Genomic DNA, 20518 nt, shown 5'->3' on the forward strand with positions numbered 1-20518 from the left:
TGATTAAATGGCAGGGTAGATGGGCTAAATTGCCTATTTCTGCTCCTCTGTCTCATGATCTTTTGGTCTTATTTATATATTCCATTAGAGAACAAAACAAAGGACTCTACATCACTTTTGTTGACCTCACCAAAGCCTTCGACACCGTGAGCAGGAAAGGGCTTTGGCAAGAGTGCCTCAGATGTCCCCCCAAAGTTCCTCAACATGGTTATCCAACTGCACGAAAACCAACAAGGTCGGGTCAGATACAGCAATGAGCTCTCTGAACCCTTCTCCATTAACAATGGTGTGAAGCAAGGCTGCGTTCTCGCACCAACCCTCTTTTCAATCTTCTTCAGCATGATGCTGAACCAAGCCATGAAAGACCTCAACAATGAAAACGCTGTTTACATCCAGTAACGTACGGATGGCAGTCTCTTCAATCTGAGGCGCCTGCAAGCTCACACCAAGACACAAGAGCAACTTGTCCGTAAACTACTCTTTGCAGACGATGCCGCTTTAGTTGCCCATTCAGAGCCAGCTCTTCAGCGCTTGACGTCCTGTTTTGCGGAAGCTGCCAAAATGTTTGGCCTGGAAGTCAGCCTGAAGAAGACTGAGGTCCTCCATCAGCCAGCTCCCCACCATGACTACCAGCCCCCCCACATCTCCATCGGGCACACAAAACTCAAAACGGTCAACCAGTTTACCTATCTCGGCTGCACCATTTCATCGGATGCGAGGATCGACAACGAGATAGGCAACTGACTCGCCAAGGCAAATAGCGCCTTTGGAAGACTACACAAAAGAGTCTGGAAAAACCTCACAAAGATTAGCGTATACAGAGCCGTTGTCATACCCGCACTCTTGTTTGGCTCCGAATCATGGGTCCTCTACCGGCATCACGTACGGCTCCTAGAACGCTTCCACCAGCGTTGTCTACGCTCCATCCTCAACATTCATTGGAGCGACTTCATCCCTAACATCAAAGTACTTGAGATGGCAGAGGCCGACAGCATCGAATCCACGCTGCTGAAGATCCAACTGCGCTAGGTAGGTCATGTCTCCAGAATGGAGGACCATTGCCTTCCCAAGATTGTGTTCTATGGCGAGCTCTCCACTGGCCACCAAGACAGAGGTGCACCAAAGAAGAGGTACAAGGACTGCCTAAATAAATCTCTTGGTGCCTGCCACATTGACCACTGCCAGTGGGCTGATATCGCCTCAAACCGTGCATCTTGGCGCCTCACAATTTGGCGGGCAGCAACCTCCTTTGAAGAAGACCGCAGAGCCCAGCTCACTGACAAAAGACAAAGGAGGAAAAACCCAACACCCAACCCACCAATTTTCCCCTGCAACCATGTCTGCCTGTCCCGCATCGGACTTGTCAGCCACAAACGAGCCTGCAGCTGACGTGGACATTTACCCCTCCATAAATCTTCATCTGCGAAGCCAAGCCAAAGAAAGAGATCACACTCTGCTTGTTGTGCAGCTTTCATTGGTTTTCCAAAGAAAGGATATGCTTGCCATTGGAACTGGTCTATCTGATGAATTTCTGGGATGGTAGGACTTCTGTATGTGAAGAGATCGTTTGATTTAACTGGAACAAAGTATTTAATTGTAACCTTAAAAACTAGACCAGATTAGAAAGGAGAATGGTTTCTATCGACCAGTGGTTTTCAAACTTTTTCTTTCCACTCACATATCACCTTCAGTAATACTTATGCCATAGGTGCTCTGTGATTAGAAAGGGATTGCTCAAGGAGGTATGTGAGTGGAAAAAAGTTTGAAAATCACTTTTAATCATACCAAATGCACTCATTCTGTACACTATATCATAACTCCAAAGCAGGAGTGGCCAACCTTTTAATTATTAATTTAGACATGCAGAACAATAACAGCCCACAAGAAATATGCGGATGTAGCTTAATTGGGTGGCACGGTCTCATTGGTCAAAATGGCCTGTAAGCATGCTGTATGTCTAAATTAAAAATTAAAAGGTGAGCCATCCCTGCTCCAAAGGAAATAGGCCAATGACATTTTTTATTTCCAAGCAAAATATTTCAGAAACAATCATGTCTTGAGCAGTGGTTCTCAACCTCCTCCCCCACCCACCAACTGACATTCCTCCTTAAGTAATCACAGAGCACCTACAGCATTGGGATTACTTAAGATGGTATGTGAATGGAAAAAGTTTGAAAACCCACTGCTATAGACTAATGGGTTACAGTCACAAGTTACAAGGCAAGAGATTATAGACGGACTAGAGGAAATATTTCTTCACCGTGTGAAGTTATGGAACTTACTGCCAGAAAGCACCATAGGAGGCCAAATCACTGAATATTTTTAAGTCAAGATAAATTTTTAGAAACAAAACACATCAGGATATGGGTAAACAAAAGAAATGAAATATTGAGATAGATAATCAACTATAATTATAAAGAATGATGGAAGAAACTTAAATGGGAAAATGGCCATCTCTTGCTCCTATTTTCGATGCTGAAGAATTAATTTTTTTCAGACCTCCTTTTGCTTTCTTTTTATTTTCTGTATTCACCATAATCACATTATAGATTTTATTATTTCCCTGTCATTTTGGTATGTTTACCTGCTTTACTCTTCATTATAAAGGTAATACATCTCTCGTATCCTCATTTAATAGAGTGTTCTGAAGAAGAGTAACAGCAGCTTATCATTTCTTCTCTTGTACAATATTGCCCAAACCATTGAAGTTTTTCCATACTTTTAGACAGAGTAAACAAAGTCAGAAAATTAAAGATTTTGTCTTTACAAAAATTCTTGATGATAGTACCTTCACAAATTTGGTAAAAAGCTTCAATTTACCTTCTGTTTATAATTTTGTAGTTCTTGTCTCAGGAAGTTGCATTCTTGTTTCAGGATCTCCAACTCTTGTTTCAATGTATGCACTTTCAGCTCGTTACTTGATTTTTCTGAATCCCACGAATTATGGGTTCTGTTCAGATTATCCATCACTACAAAGCAAAAAAACAAATACTAGACTAGATTTGGACAAATAAGACATTGCAGATGCCGAAAATGTGAAGTACAGTATAAATAAAGAAGCTGGAAACACTCAACAGATCAGTCAACATCTGTAATGACAGAAACAGAATTTTGAGTCAATTGCCTTTCAGAAAAAAGGAAGGTTCTAAAATTACTGAGCTACATTGCATTTCTGCAGAGATCAGAGATGCATCCAATGCATCAGTAACATTTTTTATTATATTTTCAATCAACATGGAGTCACAAAACAAACAAAATCAAAGAAACATTACAGATATATAAAATAAAGTACCAAAACCAAATTACATGATGATATTCGAAGGAGGAAGAATCGACACATTATCACAAATGATCAAATTCTGCACCACGGTTTATAAATACAAAATTACACATTGTGCCAATTCTTAAAAGTAGGAAACAAGAAGAAAAGAGAAAGGCCCCCTTCCCCAAAGGGAAAGGGGGAAAAAAAAATAATTCTCCCATATAATGTGACAAAATCATCTGTTTTCCAAAAGCATTAATTACATACAGATGAAACATTCATCCAGAGTTTACTTCCTCCCTTAAGGGATAAATATTTTGATATAGACATCACTAACGATATTGGAAATAGTGGTATTGGAGACCGGAGGTGGGGGGGGAGGGGGGATGATCATCAAAGGTTAACCCTGGTATATCTTAAAAATGGGTTCCATATTCTTAAAAACATGTAACAATTTCTGAGGTTGTAAGTAATCTTCCCCAGAAGAACACAACTATGCATTTCTGACTTCCAGCAGGTCAGTCTCAGTGGGGAATCAGATTTCCAAGTAATGGCTATGCATTTCCTGGCTACCGCTAAAGCAAGTTTAACCAATTTTAATCGATATTTCAACAGCCTCATTTTAGGTCTTAATTCTGCTAATTTCCTCATCAAAAACAATTCTGGCACCTGAGGGTTTTGAATTCCAGTAATTTGTTCCAGGAGATTCCCTAAATATCCCCAGAAGGATTTCACCTGAGGGCATGACCAGGTCAAATGCAAAAAGGCCCCTATATCTTGACTGCATCGAAAGCATAAATTGGATAATTCAGATTTCAATTTATTTAATATTTTGCAGAGTAAAGGTATTGCTGATGCAAAAAATTATATTGCACCATCCTATACCTTACATGAATTGTATTGTTCATGCTGTGCTGACATAGGTCAGTCCAGCAAAATGTATCAATTTCTATGAGAAATAATCAGATTCCCATCTCTCTCGACATATCTAGCTCTTGTTTAGGGACTTCCACCTGAAGTAAGAATAATGAGATAAATTTCTTTGTGATCTCCTTTCAAACCAGGGTTTCTATTTCAGTACACTGTGGTAAGGTCAGTGCTGGACCCAATTTATCCCTTAAATTAGATCTTAACTAAAGATAACAGAAAAAGGATGTATTTAAAACTGCAAATTTATTTCTGATTTGTTCAAATGTCAAATTTTCCTGCTCGAAACAATCTTCAATATATTTGATCTCACTCGGAGACCAAGTTTCTATAAATTTATCATCAATTGTTAATGGAATTAATTTATTTTGAGTGAGGAGCATTTTGGGTGCAAGCCCCCACCCCCAACACCAATTTGGCCACTGAGTTTATTCCAAATTATAATATGTTTTAGTAAGACTTCTTTAAGATCATCAGTGATGATTGAGTGTCGCAGCGATAGACTCCATGGTAGATTTGTTAACACTTCTTTCTTCTCAAATTTGTTTCTTATATAAGAAAGAAAGGCAAGTAATATGGAGCACTTTAACTGAAAATAAAGAGATGAGTAGATGGAAGAAATGAGAAGTAAATAGGAGCATCATATTGTTACTCCATGAGCAGCCAACAGGAAGCCCTGAATTTTCTCCGCTAATCTAGAAGTTCCATTACCTCATTGCTTGACTTCCTTACTTCCCACACCTCTGATCCCATTTCCAGAGTGAATACTAAATTAGAAAAAAAACACACGCAAGATCTCCCCTACTTCTTTTGGCTCCATACAAAGTGACCACTCTGATCTTCAAGGGGACCAATTTTGTCCCTTAATATATCTTGAGAAATCCTAAGGATTTTCCTTCACATTTTCTGTCAAAGCAATCTCATGTTTTATTTTAGCCTCCTGATTTCTTTCGTGGAGGTTTTTCTTGCATTTTTTATACTCCTCAAGTACCTCATTTGCTCTATGTTGCATATACCTGCTATACATTTGTCTTGTTCTGAACCAGATCACCAACATCCCTCAAAAATCAAGGTTCCCTGTACCTTTAATCCTGACAGAAACATACAAACTCTGCACTCTCAAAATTTCACCTTTGAAGGTGAGGTACATTGTTGGTAGATGTGAAGTTGTTCACTTTGAAAGAAAAAAAATGCAAGAGCAATTATTTAAAAGGCAAGCAATTGCAGCATGCTGCCATGCAGAACGATTTTGGAGTGCTTGTGCATGAATTGAACAAGGTTGGTTTGCAGGTGCAGCAGGCTATTAAAAAGGCAAATGGAATGTTAGCCTTCATTGTTCGATGGATTGAATTTAAGAGCAGGGAGATTATGTTGCAACTGTACAGGGTTTCTGGTGAGACAACATCTGGAGTATTGCATGCAGTTCTGGTCTCCTTGCTGCAGGAAGGATGTTTCAGCTTTGGAGACAGTGCAGAGGAGGTTCACCAAGTTGAATAGTCTGGGACTCCACTCGCTGACATTTTGATGAATGAGAGGATCTTATAGAAACATAAAATTATGAAAGGCATAGATAAGATTTAGGGTGGCACAGTTAGGAATTGCCAATGTTTCAGGTCGAAACTATTCATCAACACTGATCATAGAGAGGAGAGAGAGCAATGCTGTTTACAATGCCACAGATCAGGACTGGAGTTCAAATCCAGTACCGTCAGAGGATTTTGCACATTCTCCCTGTAGCCTCAAGATTCAGGGGAGTAAATTTAGGACAAAGATGAGAAGGAACTGCTTTTCCCAGAGGGTGGTGAATCTGTGGAATTTGTTGTCCATTGAAGCAGTGGAGATGACCACCAAGTCCATTTAAGACAAGAGTGTATAGATTTCTACATAAGAAGCAAATTAACAGATATGGTGAAAAGGCAGATAGGTGGAGATGAGCCGATCAGATCTGCCATGATCTCATTGAATGGCGGAACAAGCCCGAAAGGCCAGATGGCCTACTCCCACTCCTATTTTTTAACAAAATGCAAATCTTCCTCAAATACTCAAAACATAACTGCAAGCATGACACAACTCCAAACATTTTGCTGAAACACTGCTCACATGTAGGTTCAGAAAAGAAGTTAGATGAAATACAAATATTGAGGACATGTCTGTACTAAGTGGATGGGATTGAATTTGCATGGAATTTGAAAATAATCAGTGACTGAAGCAAAGTTCTGGCTCCAAATTTTAAAATGGAGCTGCAAAGTATAATTTTATATCATAAAGAAAAGGTTGCCTTGAATTTAGTGATTTTCAAGTTGTCAAGTCAATTGTCATCTAATCGTGCAAGTGCAACCAGGTGATGCAGTGTTTTCCACTGTGTGCAAAACACAGACATACAACCTGACACACACACACACACACACACACACACACACACACACACACACACACACACACACACACACACACACACACACACACACACACACACACACACACACACACACACACACACACACACACACACACACACACACACACACACGTAAATAAATAAATATATATATTTTTTCCATCAATAGGAGACTGCCAGGTGGTTAATGTGAGCAGTTCCTACAGTCGTTGAGCTTTCTCACTTCCTGTGGGAAGAAGAAGCTGTTTCTTAGCCTGGTGGTGCTGGCTCTGATACTCCTGTATCTGTTTCCTGATAGGAGCAGCTGAAAGATGCTGTATGTGGGACGGAAGAGGTCATTGATGATTTTGCGCACCTTCTTCAGACAACGATCCCCAATAGATCATAACAATGTAGGGGAGGGAGATCCCAGTGATCCCCTCTGCTGCCCTAATGTTTCTGTAGATTGACCTCTGATCTATTTTTCTTTAATAACTGTACCACAATGAAGCAGCTGTGAAGAGCTCCTGTAGAAAGTTGACACAACCGTGGCTGGTAGCTTTGCCTACTTCTGTCTTCTCAGGAAGTGCAGTCACTGTTGTGCCTTTCTGACAAGTCAGATGTTGTGTTGTAGCGGGCCAAGCGACCGCGCGGGTAGATGGGCCGAATCGCCACAACAGTCAGCCATCCCAAGATGGCATGGGCCCTCCTTCACTTCCATGGTTGATGCCACATACAAACTAAGGGAATCCCCGCTTCCAAGTGGCAAACCGCTGGCCAAGGGGGCCTGTCCATGCTGTGCGACGTCTCCACAGCTTTTCCCAGACCTATCCTACCCGCGACCGGCAACAGTGGGTTTTTGACCAGATCCACGGCCTATCCCACCCCTCCATAAAGTCAACGGTCCACCTGCTGTCTGACAAGTTTGTGTGGTGTGGCCTCCACCGAGACGTAACCCGGTAGGCCCGAACCTGCTTACAGTGCCAGCGTGCCAAGGTACACGAAAGGCCCCATTCCAGACTTTCGAGCTGAAACACCAGTTCAAGGATGTCCACGTAGACATCGTCGGCCCACTCCCCATGAGTCAGCAAATATGGTACTTGTTCACGACGACTGACCATTTTACCCACTGGCCAGAGGCAATACTTATGCCTGCGTGCGACACGGAGACGTGTGCCAGGGCTTTCCTATCCACCTGGGTCGCTTGCTTTGGACTAAGGTGCACAGTTCACCTCCTCATTCTAGTCCAATCTGACTAAATTCTGCAGCAGTCAAGTACACCACACCATGGCCTACCACCCCCAAGAAAACTGCTTGGACGAGCGTTTCCACTGCCACCTGAAGGTCACCTTGAAACCCCGGTTGCGTGGCCCGAACTGAGTGGATGAGCTCCCGTGGGTACTCCTAGGCCAGGGGTGTCAAACTCAAATTCACGGTGGGCCAAAATTAAAAACTTGGACTAAGTCGAGGGCCGAACTAAATATTTATTGAAAATTTTCAACAACATCTGCATGTTTTCTCTTCTTTCAACATATGTAATGTTAAACTTTAGAATATAACTTTAGGAGGATAATGTTACAGATCAGGAGTAGGTAGCTCAAGTTCACCCTTTGCTTGACCTGAGGGAAACATATTTGGTCCCTGTGGAGATGTAGTCAGCATTCACAGGCTGTGTCCATTTTTGCCTGCATCAGGACTCAGCATTTCCTGCTCACTCCTCAGGCTCTAGGCCTCTATTCACCCTCGACCCACCATCCCTCTACCTGACCAGTTCTTTACCCAACCTCTACTCACCCCTCACTCCACTCGCTCTGCCTCTACCCACCCCATCCTATACACGCCCCTCTACTGCCTCTCCCCTCAACCTGTTCCTCCCTCTACCTGTCTCTCACCCTCTAATCACCCCTCCCCTACTCGCCCTGCCCCTCCCCTTTTACCTCTTCCCTATCCACCCCTCCTTCTACTCATCCCTACCTCTAACTGCCCCTCGCACCACCATAACTTCCCCTGCCCATTACTCCTCACCTACACCCACTGCCCACCCCTGCTTACCCACCCACTCAGGCCCAGCGCGCTGACGATCAGCCTTTGCGGAACAGCGGGGGCCGTGTGCAGCCTGCCATGTCCGTCGCGCCGACAGGAAATCACAGGCGCTCGCCAATCCGCCGCACCGCTCGACAGGTGGGAGAAGTGACTGGTTGTGCGGGGAGCCTTCCAACTGGCATGCCAGCTGATGACATCGACAGACTTCTCGTGTTACAATTTTGTTTTCCCCGTTCTCAAAGTTTGCACGGTCAACCTGCAACACTCTTGCTCCCTCTGCGTCCCGTGGATCTGATGCCCGGGTGTTGTTAGGATTCCCAGCAGAAGGTTTGTGGAACTTTACCATTCTGGATTCCTTTTTGAGAATATTCTGGCCATCTTTTAAGGGGGGTGGTTTTAGGGGGGAGGGGATAGTTAGGGGGTGGGGAAGGATGTGCAATGAAGGGGGAGGATGGTGGGGGTGACATTACCAAAAAACAGCATCGGCTCTCGCTGCAGGGCGGGCCACCTCTAATACATTTTTGAAATGATCTTGCGGGCCAAATATAATTATATCGCGGGCCAGAGTTTGACATGTGTGTCCTAGGCATTTGCATGGCACCGAAGGAGGACCTGCCAGCCTTGTCCGCAGAGATGGTGTACAATTTCCCACTCACCATTCCCGGGGACATCAATTTCAAATCCCCAGCCCACAGACATTCTCCAGAGGTTGATGGTGCAAGCGGGTGAATGCCCCCCCACCGTCTCGACTCGCCGCTCAGCCACGTCCCTGCAGACCTGGAATCCACCCACTGCGTTTTTGTAAGGAGAGGTCAGCAAGGAACACCCCTACAGTGCCTGTTTGAAGGCCCGTTCAAGGTACTAAAGAGACAGTGCCGTGTTTACACTGGACATTGGCAGCCAACCGGACAGATTCACAGTTGACCACCTCAAAGCCGTGCACCTGGACTCCGATCTGTTGGCCACAGAACCCCAGGTCAGACGCAGAGGCCGACCGCCCAGAGACTAAGTTAAACTGCTCGGGGCGGCAGCGATTTTTGGAGGGGTGGTGTAGTGGGCTGAACAATGCACGGGTGGAAGGGCCGAATCGCTGCAACAGTTGGCCATCCAAATATGGCGCAGACGCTCCTTCATTACTGAGAAGAAGCCTGCGGTTGACGCCATGTGCGAGCAAAGGGACCTCCCCCACCCATTTCTGTGTGCCGCACTGCCGGCCGAGGAGTGACACAGCAACACAGTGACATCAATTCCGGAAGCTGACACATACGCCACCGGAAGTGAGTAATTCCCACAGAGTAACACACTGAATTCAAATAATAAAGTCAGTTTTTGGTTCACCCTTGTACTGCATGGATGTCTCTTCATTTCGTAATGCTGCCGCAGCAGTTGCTACAGTGTGTCCGTGATAGCTCACTAGTTCAGTGAATTCCAAGGAATTTGGTCCTCTCCACGACAAAGTTGTTGATGTGTAATGGAGTGTGGTCGTTCCTGATTCATGATGGGATTTGAAATTTCAGTGAGATCTGCAAATTATATATATATAAACTACAGATCTGAATTTCTTTGCTTTCTCATGAAGTTTCCAGAAGCACTTCAATAACTTGATCACCTAGCTCATTATACCACAAGTGATGGTAGCCCAGTCCAATCGTGCAGACATCATACCTATATAATCATGTGCATGCAAGAAACCTGCCTAATTGAAGAACCTTGATTCTTCACTTTCCCTCCCCCACCCCCCCCAACCCCCATCTCTAGGAATTCCAAGCAAGCTGAGCAGCATTAACATCAGTGGCGATAAAGATGGAGGAGTGAAGGAAATGTCAATGTTTCAGGTCGAAACTATTGATCAACACTGATCATAGAGCGGAGAGAGAGCAAGTGGAGGGAAGAGAGCATGGGAGGAGCAGTAGGAGAATTGGTAAATCTTGGATTGTGACTGGCTGATGGGAGGGTGGAGTTATGAAACTTAGGAAGCAATTGATTGGTGCAGAAGGAGTGAAGGAGAGATTGCGCCATATTTGGATAAGTGAAGTAAGATGAGCCAAAGGACGAAGGTGGAGAGTGTCAAATGGGAATCATAGCAACTGATGCTAGAATCTAATTAAAAGATGTCAATAGTGGTCATGGGAATCATTAAGGGAGAGGAACACAGATGAAAATGGGAGGCTGAGCTAGGAATGGGGGTTGATAGGAAGTGGAAGGGGAAAATTACAGAAGGGAGGGTTATCTGAAATTCGAAAATACAAACTATAGATTTATTTGAACCACATCTGTTTCCATCCGAGTAGACAAACTATCCACCCCACCTGCTAAATTCCACCAACTCACTGTTTATCTGCTTCAAATCCCAGCATCTGTAGTCTATTGTACTTCTGGAATTCCAATGACGATGGATAATTTTTCACAACTATTTGACACCAGTTCTAAAGGTTCTGTGTATCTTGACTATGATTGGAAAACACTGCTAAATGTTAGAAACACCAAAACCAGGAGGTCTACCTGACTTAATGAAGGCAGTGAGCCCTAACACCAAGCTGATGCCTTCTCCATCCCTACCTAGGGGAGAGGTTATTGGAAACAGTGGGCAAGGAAGCAGGCGCATGTTAAGTACATTAGCATTCAGATAAGAAACAAAGCAAATCCATCCAGACTCACACTCCCAATGATTTTACTTGCAAATGTATGATCTCTGGAAAATAAACTGGATTACTTGCAGCTGCATCTGAATCAGAGGAAAAAGAAGGGCTGTTGCATTCTGGTAATAATTTTTAATTTTGGAAACTGGATTCAGCCATTCAGCTAGCAATTTGATTGTTGTTTACTGGGTATTGTTCTCTGCACTTTTCTTGGAGCTGTCTGAGGGCAAAGACCATGTCAGTGGTTCCTCTGTTTGCGCGAAAGCCGCACTGTGATTCTGGGAGAATATTCTCAGCGACACTAGGTATTATTCAAAAGGACTCTACATCACCTTTGTTGACCTCACCAAAGCCTTCGACACCGTGAGCAGGAAAGGGCTTTGGCAAATACTAGAGCGCATCGGATGTCCCCCAAAGTTCCTCAACATGATTATCCAACTGCACGAAAACCAACAAGGTCGGGTCAGATACAGCAATGAGCTCTCTGAACCCTTCTCCATTAACAATGGCGTGAAGCAAGGCTGTGTTCTCGCACCAACCCTCTTTTCAATCTTCTTCAGCATGATGCTGAACCAAGCCATGAAAGACCCCAACAATGAAGACGCTGTTTACATCCGGTACCGCACGGATGGCAGTCTCTTCAATCTGAGGCGCCTGCAAGCTCACACCAAGACACAAGAGAAACTTGTCCGTGAACTACTCTTTGCAGATGATGCCGCTTTAGTTGCCCATTCAGAGCCAGCTCTTCAGCGCTTGACGTCCTGCTTTGCGGAAACTGCCAAAATGTTTGGCCTGGAAGTCAGCCTGAAGAAAACTGAGGTCCTCCATCAGCCAGCTCCCCACCATGACTACCAGCCCCCCCACATCTCCATCGGGCACACAAAACTCAAAACGGTCAACCAGTTTACCTATCTCGGCTGCACCATTTCATCAGATGCAAGGATCGACAATGAGATAGACAACAGACTCGCCAAGGCAAATAGCGCCTTTGGAAGACTACACAAAAGAGTCTGGAAAAACAACCAACTGAAAAACCTCACAAAGATAAGCGTATACAGAGCCGTTGTCATACCCACACTCCTGTTCGGCTCCGAATCATGGGTCCTCTACCGGCACCACCTACGGCTCCTAGAACGCTTCCACCAGCGTTGTCTCCGCTCCATCCTCAACATCCACTGGAGCGCTCACACCCCTAACGTCGAGGTACTCGAGATGGCAGAGGTCGACAGCATCGAGTCCACGCTGCTGAAGATCCAGCTGCGCTGGATGGGTCACGTCTCCAGAATGGAGGACCATCGCCTTCCCAAGATCGTATTATATGGCGAGCTCTCCACTGGCCACCGTGACAGAGGTGCACCAAAGAAAAGGTACAAGGACTGCCTAAAGAAATCTCTTGGTGCCTGCCACATTGACCACCGCCAGTGGGCTGATAACGCCTCAAACCGTGCATCTTGGCGCCTCACAGTTTGGCGGGCAGCAGCCTCCTTTGAAGAAGACCGCAGAGCCCACCTCACTGACAAAAGGCAAAGGAGGAAAAACCCAACACCCAACCCCAACCAACCAATTTTCCCTTGCAACCGCTGCAATCGTGTCTGCCTGTCCCGCATCGGACTGGTCAGCCACAAACGAGCCTGCAGCTGACGTGGACTTTTTTACCCCCTCCATAAATCTTCGTCCGCGAAGCCAAGCCAAAGAAAGACACTGGGTATTGTGCACTTTAATGTGTGCACCATTATCCAGAGGTTTTGGAGGGTTGTACATCTACAATCAAAAGATATTGAACTTGAACTTGAGATAAGGTTAGATAACAGTCATAATTCAAAGAAAATATTTGGGACTTTCTTCAGTGTTAGTCAACACCAAAACATACATTTTATTAATCTGTCAGTTACAGAATACACAATGTAAAATAATTTTACACAACAATCATTCTCCCAGACAGTAAAATGGCACATTTTGCAACAAGCATAGTGGAGCTTTTAGTTTCCTTATGAAAATCCTAACAAGATTTACCTTGATGGGTTTCAACTTGACTTCGTAGCTGAAGAACTTCTACTTCTTTCGCCTGCAATGTTTCATTCAGAATTCGAACAGAATCCATCTGTTCCTGGATCTTTACAAATCACAAAATTTTTTTAGTCAGTAGAAATGAGTACAACTGTTCATTAACTCTTAAACTTTACCAAAGGAAATCTATCAAAAATCACAGCTAAGGATGAAAAGCTCCTTTTTTTTTAAAAAAAGGCTTCATCCTCACATAGCTAGTTCATTGTTGAAATAAACTTTCACCATTAACAGGAAGCAATTCAAGAACAGAAGGATGAACGAACAGAAGGATGAACAAACAACCCAATTTTGCAAAAAAATCCTTCCATTTCTCATTACAGAACAGGTTTCAATACCTTCACCTTATGCTTTCCTTGACAAAACTCCAAAGACATTGTAAAAGGTCATGAATACTACAATGTACAAAATTACCAGCTATACATTGTACAATATTTAAAAGCAATTTAAAATTCACACAACATTAATCATTCATGATGAAATTCTCCTTCTATTTCATTTAAGCATGACATTGATGTTTTGTGGCAGAAAAAGATTAAAGTAAAAATACATTATAAATACCATCCTCTCCAGTTTCTGTCTCATCTTTTCTCTTTCAATGCAGACTTCCCGATAAGCCTGGTAAGCTTTATTTACTTCCTGTTGTCCAAAAGAAGCTTTCTCATTATCAAGAGAAGCATTGAGAAGCTGGAAATATGGACCAGAACATCTTAATTTAAAGCAGCAGTCACATGCATCATCCATTGTATATTCATAATAGAAACAAATCAGCAATGAAGCCCGAGATTAATTACTTAAAAAACAAAAAAAGCATCCTTCAATACTCAAAGATTGATATTAATTTGAACATGTATATTTCCGCAATAAATCTTAACTTCACAAATTTAAGCAAATTAAAACAAATTTAATTGTGTAATATATTCCAAGTGACAGTGAATAACATTCCCTAAAAGAATCTTATTTAGCACTTTCAGTTTTAAGCTGTGGACAGATATGGAAAGTGCTACCATAACAATATTGAAACAAAAGAACACAAGCACAGAATAAGAAATTTTTTTTTTTTTACCATTTGTCATTCCTTCATCAACCTAGAAAAAATATTCTCTCTCATCCATCCATCCATCCATCAGACCCAACCAAAATATAAATTATGGTTAAATCAACACCAACTTATTTATATAAATAAATAGCATTATTTTTAAAAAAATTCATATCAGATTATTGGAGCAGAGTCATCAAAAATACAATTTAAAGAGTATTTTTGCAATAGCATAATGTTGATAGGAAGACAGCCAGGTATATTTAAGCAGTAGAGAAATGGCAACCATTCATTAGTGTGAATTGAAATACTACAACAATTGTGGCAATGGAAACAAAATAGAAAAATAAGGTAGATGGGAACAAAGTGATTAAAATACTTGACCAAGTGTCCGAGATTACTAATCTGAAAGCCTCATCCCACGTTATGGGCATGTCAAATCTTACAGGTGAGTAGGGTGTGGAGTATTAAATTTAATCAATTAAACTAATCCAAAATGTAAAAAGGTTAGTATCAGTTGTAAAAATTGATTGGGATCACTGTTTGCTGTCCTTACTTGGTCATGGTTAAAATTTACTTTGTCATCTTAACTGGACTTTGAAATGGCCCTGCAACTGAATCAGTTAAGATTCGACAAGATATCGGCATCATCTGGATACACAGATTGCACAACACAAGCGCCCGTCAAATCAACTTTGAATCCCTTCTCAAACATTTGACACTAACATTACTAGAGACAGTTCCCCACAGACGAAGAAAAAATTTACACAGGGTAAAACACAAGGTCTGCAGACACTGCGGTTGAAGTAAAAACACAATGCTGGAGAAACTCACCAGGTCAAACCATATACTTTATATAGCAAAGATAAAGATACATAGCCAATGTTTTGGGCTTGATCTCTTCAACAAGATAAAATATCAGCAGGCATTGAACAAAATGGTAGGGGCGTGGGGAGCAGCACTATCCCAAAGGGTGCAGGTATTAGGAAGATAAGGGAGGAAGGGCACACCGGCAAGCAGGGGGAGGAGGGATAGCTCTAAATAGAGAGGGAAGGGACTGGAGAGCTGGAAGAAAGAAGACAAAGGGAAAGAGAATGGAGAATAGGCTAACATCAACTTCTCCAGTTTCTGCTAATGCCATCTGGTTGAAGGGTGTCCAGATGTAAAATTAAGTGATGCTCCTCCAATTTATGGGTGCTTTTAGGGAGATAGTACATTAGGTCATGGACATTTCAACATGGGAGTAGGATGCAGAATTGAAGTGGTTGGCCACTGGGAGATTCCAGTCACTCACGCTGACTGAGTGAAGGTGCTCAATGGAGTAATCTCTCTGTGTCCAGTCTCTCCAATGTAGAGAAGGCCACAACAGTATCACTGGATGCAGTCATGACTCTCCCAGGTACACGTCAAGTGTAGCTTCACTTGAAAGGACTGTTTGGGGCCCCGGATGGGGGGTGAGAGGGGAGGTTTGGTCGCAAGTATGTCACTTGCTGCAACCTCAGGAGAAGGTGCCAAGAGGCGATGTGGGAAGGGATGAGTGGACAAGGGAGTCACAAAGGAAGCAGTCCCTACAGAAGGCAGAGAGGAGAGGGGAAGATGTATCTGGTCACATCTTTGTATCTGGCCTATAAGATAACCCCTGTTTTTTGGGTGCTTCAAGGGTCATCTTGTACTCTGAAATATATGGTATATCATTTTTATAGGATGGCACCCAGAAATTTACACAATACTCCAGGTATGTCTTTAGCAAGGTCTTAGAAAGATGTAATATGATTCTCCAGCTTTGTTGTTCTATGCCAAAGGAATCAAGAATCCCACATGCCTTCTGTACCACATTATCAATCTGCGCTGGCATGTGGTGCATTACTGATCACAAATGACGAGACCCTCCAATACCACCTTTCGTTTTTCAGTAAGCTTGCCCTGGATCTCATGAGTACTCATCCTTTGGACCACTATAGCATGCAGGACATTAGCAAAAGCATCACTAAAGTCCACTTAGACATCCACTATGCCCAGCTCATCAATATCATTCTTAACACCTTAAAAAATTCAATCAAATGTGTTAAACACGACTTCCCATCCTGACTATCCCAAATCAATCCTTGCCTTTCCAAGTGAAGAGAAATCCTATCCTCTTGATATTTTCCCCAATAGTTTCATTTGCACTGATGCAAATAATTACTGGCCAGTAATTAGCTGGCTTATCCCATCTATTTTTGTTGATTAAAAGAACATTTGATGTCTGCCAGTCATCAACTGTGGTCAACAAAAAAAAAAGCAAAAATATCCACCAGGGAGTTTATCCATTCTAATGCATCCAACACTCGTCCATCCTAAAGATAAATATGCTCTGGAACATTATGGTTCTTGTCCTCGAATATTCCCTTTATTCTGTCCAAAAAATCAGAGTGGAGATTAAACTTACTGGCCTCAACACAAGGGCGATATTTGGACAAATGTGGTGTTAAGGAATCTTGGGAAATCCCATCAATTAAAAATCACGAGGGAAGCTCTCCACTAGCCCTTCGAATCGAAGAAGACATGTTGTTGTGCAGTTCATCTGTGAACACAGAGGCAACTCTGCAGTCCCAGTCTGGAAGCACAGTCTAACACAATGGGGGCACTGGAAGTCCGTTGTTGTAATAACTGTGGCTACTGCTTTGTGACACCATTCACGGTTTTCCATCAGTTTTTGGCAGCGCCCATCTTCAAAATTGGTGTAGGCTTCATAGCACAGGGCTTGCCAGCAGTCGCCGCTTCTGGTACGATTTCCTTCACAGCACTTGCATGGATGACTCTGAGGTCTCCAGTTCACAATAGAACAGCTGGTGAGGCATAACATGATCGTCCATTCTAATGACATGTCCCACCCACTGCATCTGGGCTCTGATGATCAGGGACTCAATGCTGGTGGACTTCACACGACCCAAGATCCCCATTTTGGAGACATGGTCTTGCCAACAGATGCCAAGGATAGAACGGAGGGTGCACATGTGAAATTTTTCAAGTTGTTTGATGTGATGTTGGTACAAAGTCCACATCCATATTGGAGAGAAGGGATGACCACAGCTCTCTAGCTATGAGGACATGGTGTTGATTGAGCACTCTGGTATGCAGCCTCCCCAGAGACTGGCTGGCCTTGCTGATCCTGAAGTTAATTTCTTTGTCCAAAGACCTGAGATAATACTTCCCAAGAATTTGAAGCTGTATATATTTGTTACCTGGGTCATCAACAGTGATTTTTGGTTCTATGGTGTTTAGCATAGCCTGATGGAGCATTCAATCTTTTTTTTTGATGTTCGATGCTTGCTTTATTTAAAATTTAAAACCACAAAGCATTTAGAATATTTCAAATTCAATCCAAATAAATAAAATAAAAAAAGATAGAACAAACCTTCTTATCCCACCCACCCCCCCCCACCCTCCAACCCCCTACAAACAGAAGAAAAAAGAAAAAAAAAACAGGACCACAGAACCACAACACTTTTCGGTATCTTCTAAAGGGAGTGTTCAAGATTCATTTAAATATTAATACCCATACTTTGTAAATATGGGCATCATTTTTTCTAAAATATGTTATTTATCTCTTAAATTATTAGTAATTTTCTCAAGTGGAATAAAACTCCCAACTTTCACATGCCATTTATTCATTCTCAGGTCAATATCCAACTTCCAAGTTCTAGCAATACATTTTCTAGCTGTTGCCGAAGCAATTTGAACAAATTTCACTTAATAAATATTCAATTTTAATTTAGTTTTAACCCCTCTAATATCTCCCTGTAAAATAGCATTGGATCCTGTGGGTATTTTACTCCTGTTATTCATTCTAATAAATTACCTTTTTCAAATCAAAAAGATTTAACTGTGGAACACTGCCAAATTGAATGCAGAAATGTACCAACTTCTTGTCCACATTGAAAACATAAATCTGAATAAGTATGATTCATTTATGTAACTTCTTTGGTGTCAAATATAACTGATGAATAAAATTACACTGAACGAGCCTATATCACACATGTATTGTACTTTTCATACTTTCTCCACATAACCATTTATTTTCATCTATTTGGTTATTTAAATCTTCTTCCCATCTATGTCTTGATTTATAAACCCCTTCTGCCAGAGGTTTCTTTTTAAATAATTTATACATATTTGAAATAAATGTCTTTATATCTCCAGTACATATCAATAACTCTACCTCAATTTCTGCTGGTAATATGAAATCTTGACCAAAACTGTCAGATAAAAATCTCTTAGCTTTACAATAACAAAATAGAGAATTTTCCAATACTATAAACTTTTCCTTCATTCTACTAAAAGTAATACATTTTCCAACTTCAAAAGAAATCTTTAACGTTCTTAATACCATAATTTTGCCAAATCTTTAAAAATTGATTGCCCATAGAAAATGGAAAGTCTATTTTGAAATAAAGGTGTTTTTCTTGACATTAAACCTCCTCCTCAAATCTCTTTATAACTGTGACAAACTATATTGTAATTTGTATGGAGATGTTTTAAAGAAGATAAATTGTGGCAAGTTTTTAGTGTAGGTCACATACAAACACTTCAAAACAGATTCATTTAAAATATTGGAGCTCTGCTCAACCCAGACAGTCTGGCTCCGAGTGCCTTTGCAAAAGCTTTGGGGAGTGTCTATAGAGATTTCACTCATGGATATTTTATTTGAAAAGCAACACATGAAAGAACTTGAAGGATTAGGTTCAGAGCCGCAGGCTGTCTGAGTGCAGTTTGCTGTTCTTAGTGGATCATATGGTTTTGCAAGGTGGGGGGGGGGGGGGAGGAGGAGAGGGAGAGGGGGAGGGGGAGAGAGAGATCTACAGTGGTCAAGCTTATGGAAAACCCCATTTTGAAGACAGGTTGTGAGTGCTTAGTTCAGCCTGGTCAAAGCACATTGATTCATACAAGAGGAGATGACTGGCTGTCTAATGTTTCACTTAAAATAAGAGAAACAAAAAGGAACTCTGTGGTGACTGGAAAGGAAGAGGTTATCATCTGGAGAACCCTGATGGGGCAAGTTTCTTTGGCAAGATACTGACGTGGCTGATTAGAAGGAATCAGTTGTGTCCAGCGAACAACAAATCTCTCTTTGAAAACTGACAAGAACCTTCCCGTGCAGTAACTATTTATCTTTCAAGCACTAAAGCCTGGGAACTTCATGAATGTTAAATTCTGTGCACAGTATAAGAATTACCTGCAACCAGTGAATTTGGAGGAGTGAGAAGTGAGATTGGATTGTGAATTAAAGAACTTTTCTACACGTACTCACGCATTACAAACACATGTGCTTAGAATTAGAAGGGGGTTAAGTTAAGTAAGTTAACAGAAATAAGTTAGAATATGATCTTGTTTCATGTTTTAAGATAATTAAAAGCAACTTTTGTTTAAGTAACTATTTGTCTTCGTGAATATCTATTGCTGCTGGGTTTTGGGGTCCTCTGGACTCGTAACAATAACCTTAATCCAAAACTCAATTAAATGTTGCAATATGGGTGTTTCTCTATTCACTATTAACAATCTTGTATTCCATTAATAAATAAATTCTTGAGGGTTGATTTCCCATATTTATTTTTCTATATTCGCCCAAGCTGGAACTTTATTTAAATATTACATTACATTAATAAATCTCAACTGAACTTTTAAAATTGGGGAGCTGTAAACCTCCTAAATCATATTTCCACATTAATTTTTCCTAAGAAACTCTTGCCATTTTTCTTTTACATAAAAATTTTCTAACACAAGCGTTTAATTCCTTAAACATTTTTGAGGAAATGCAATCAATTGAAATAAATATTGTATTTAAGGAAAAACATTAATCTTAACACAATTAAAGTAATGGGTAATATATTCCATCTTTCATAATCTTTTTATTTTCTTTAAAAAAAATGGATAATTTAATTTAAATAATTTTATTAAATGTGGCTGCGCACAAATACCTAAATATTTTATTCCAACATCTGGCCATCTAAATTCAATTACTTTCTTACATTTGCATAATCCCCATTAACAAAAGGCATAATTTCACTTTTATCCCAATTAATTTTATAACTAGATATTTCTTCATATTCTTTTATTCTAGAAGTTGTTGCAAAGAATTTAAAGGATCTGTTATATAAATCAAAACATCATCTGAAAATAAATTTATT

The 20518-nt window shown here is 41.5% G+C and overlaps 1 protein-coding gene across 3 annotated transcripts in view; it reads right to left on the minus strand.

Moving 5' to 3' along the window:
• Positions 1 to 20518, minus strand: part of azi2 (5-azacytidine induced 2) — a 98982-nt gene that overhangs the window by 65383 nt on the left and 13081 nt on the right. For all 3 annotated transcript variants that reach the window (XM_069914032.1, XM_069914031.1, XM_069914034.1), the window contains exons 3-5: positions 13874 to 13999; positions 13262 to 13361; positions 2821 to 2969 (exon numbers count right to left, since the gene is read on the minus strand). In XM_069914032.1, the coding sequence (XP_069770133.1) occupies positions 2821 to 2969; positions 13262 to 13361; positions 13874 to 13999 (375 nt within the window). The remainder of the gene's footprint in view (positions 1 to 2820; positions 2970 to 13261; positions 13362 to 13873; positions 14000 to 20518) is intronic.

Source organism: Narcine bancroftii, chromosome 1, assembly GCF_036971445.1.
Source record: "Narcine bancroftii isolate sNarBan1 chromosome 1, sNarBan1.hap1, whole genome shotgun sequence".
Taxonomy (NCBI): domain Eukaryota; kingdom Metazoa; phylum Chordata; class Chondrichthyes; order Torpediniformes; family Narcinidae; genus Narcine; species Narcine bancroftii.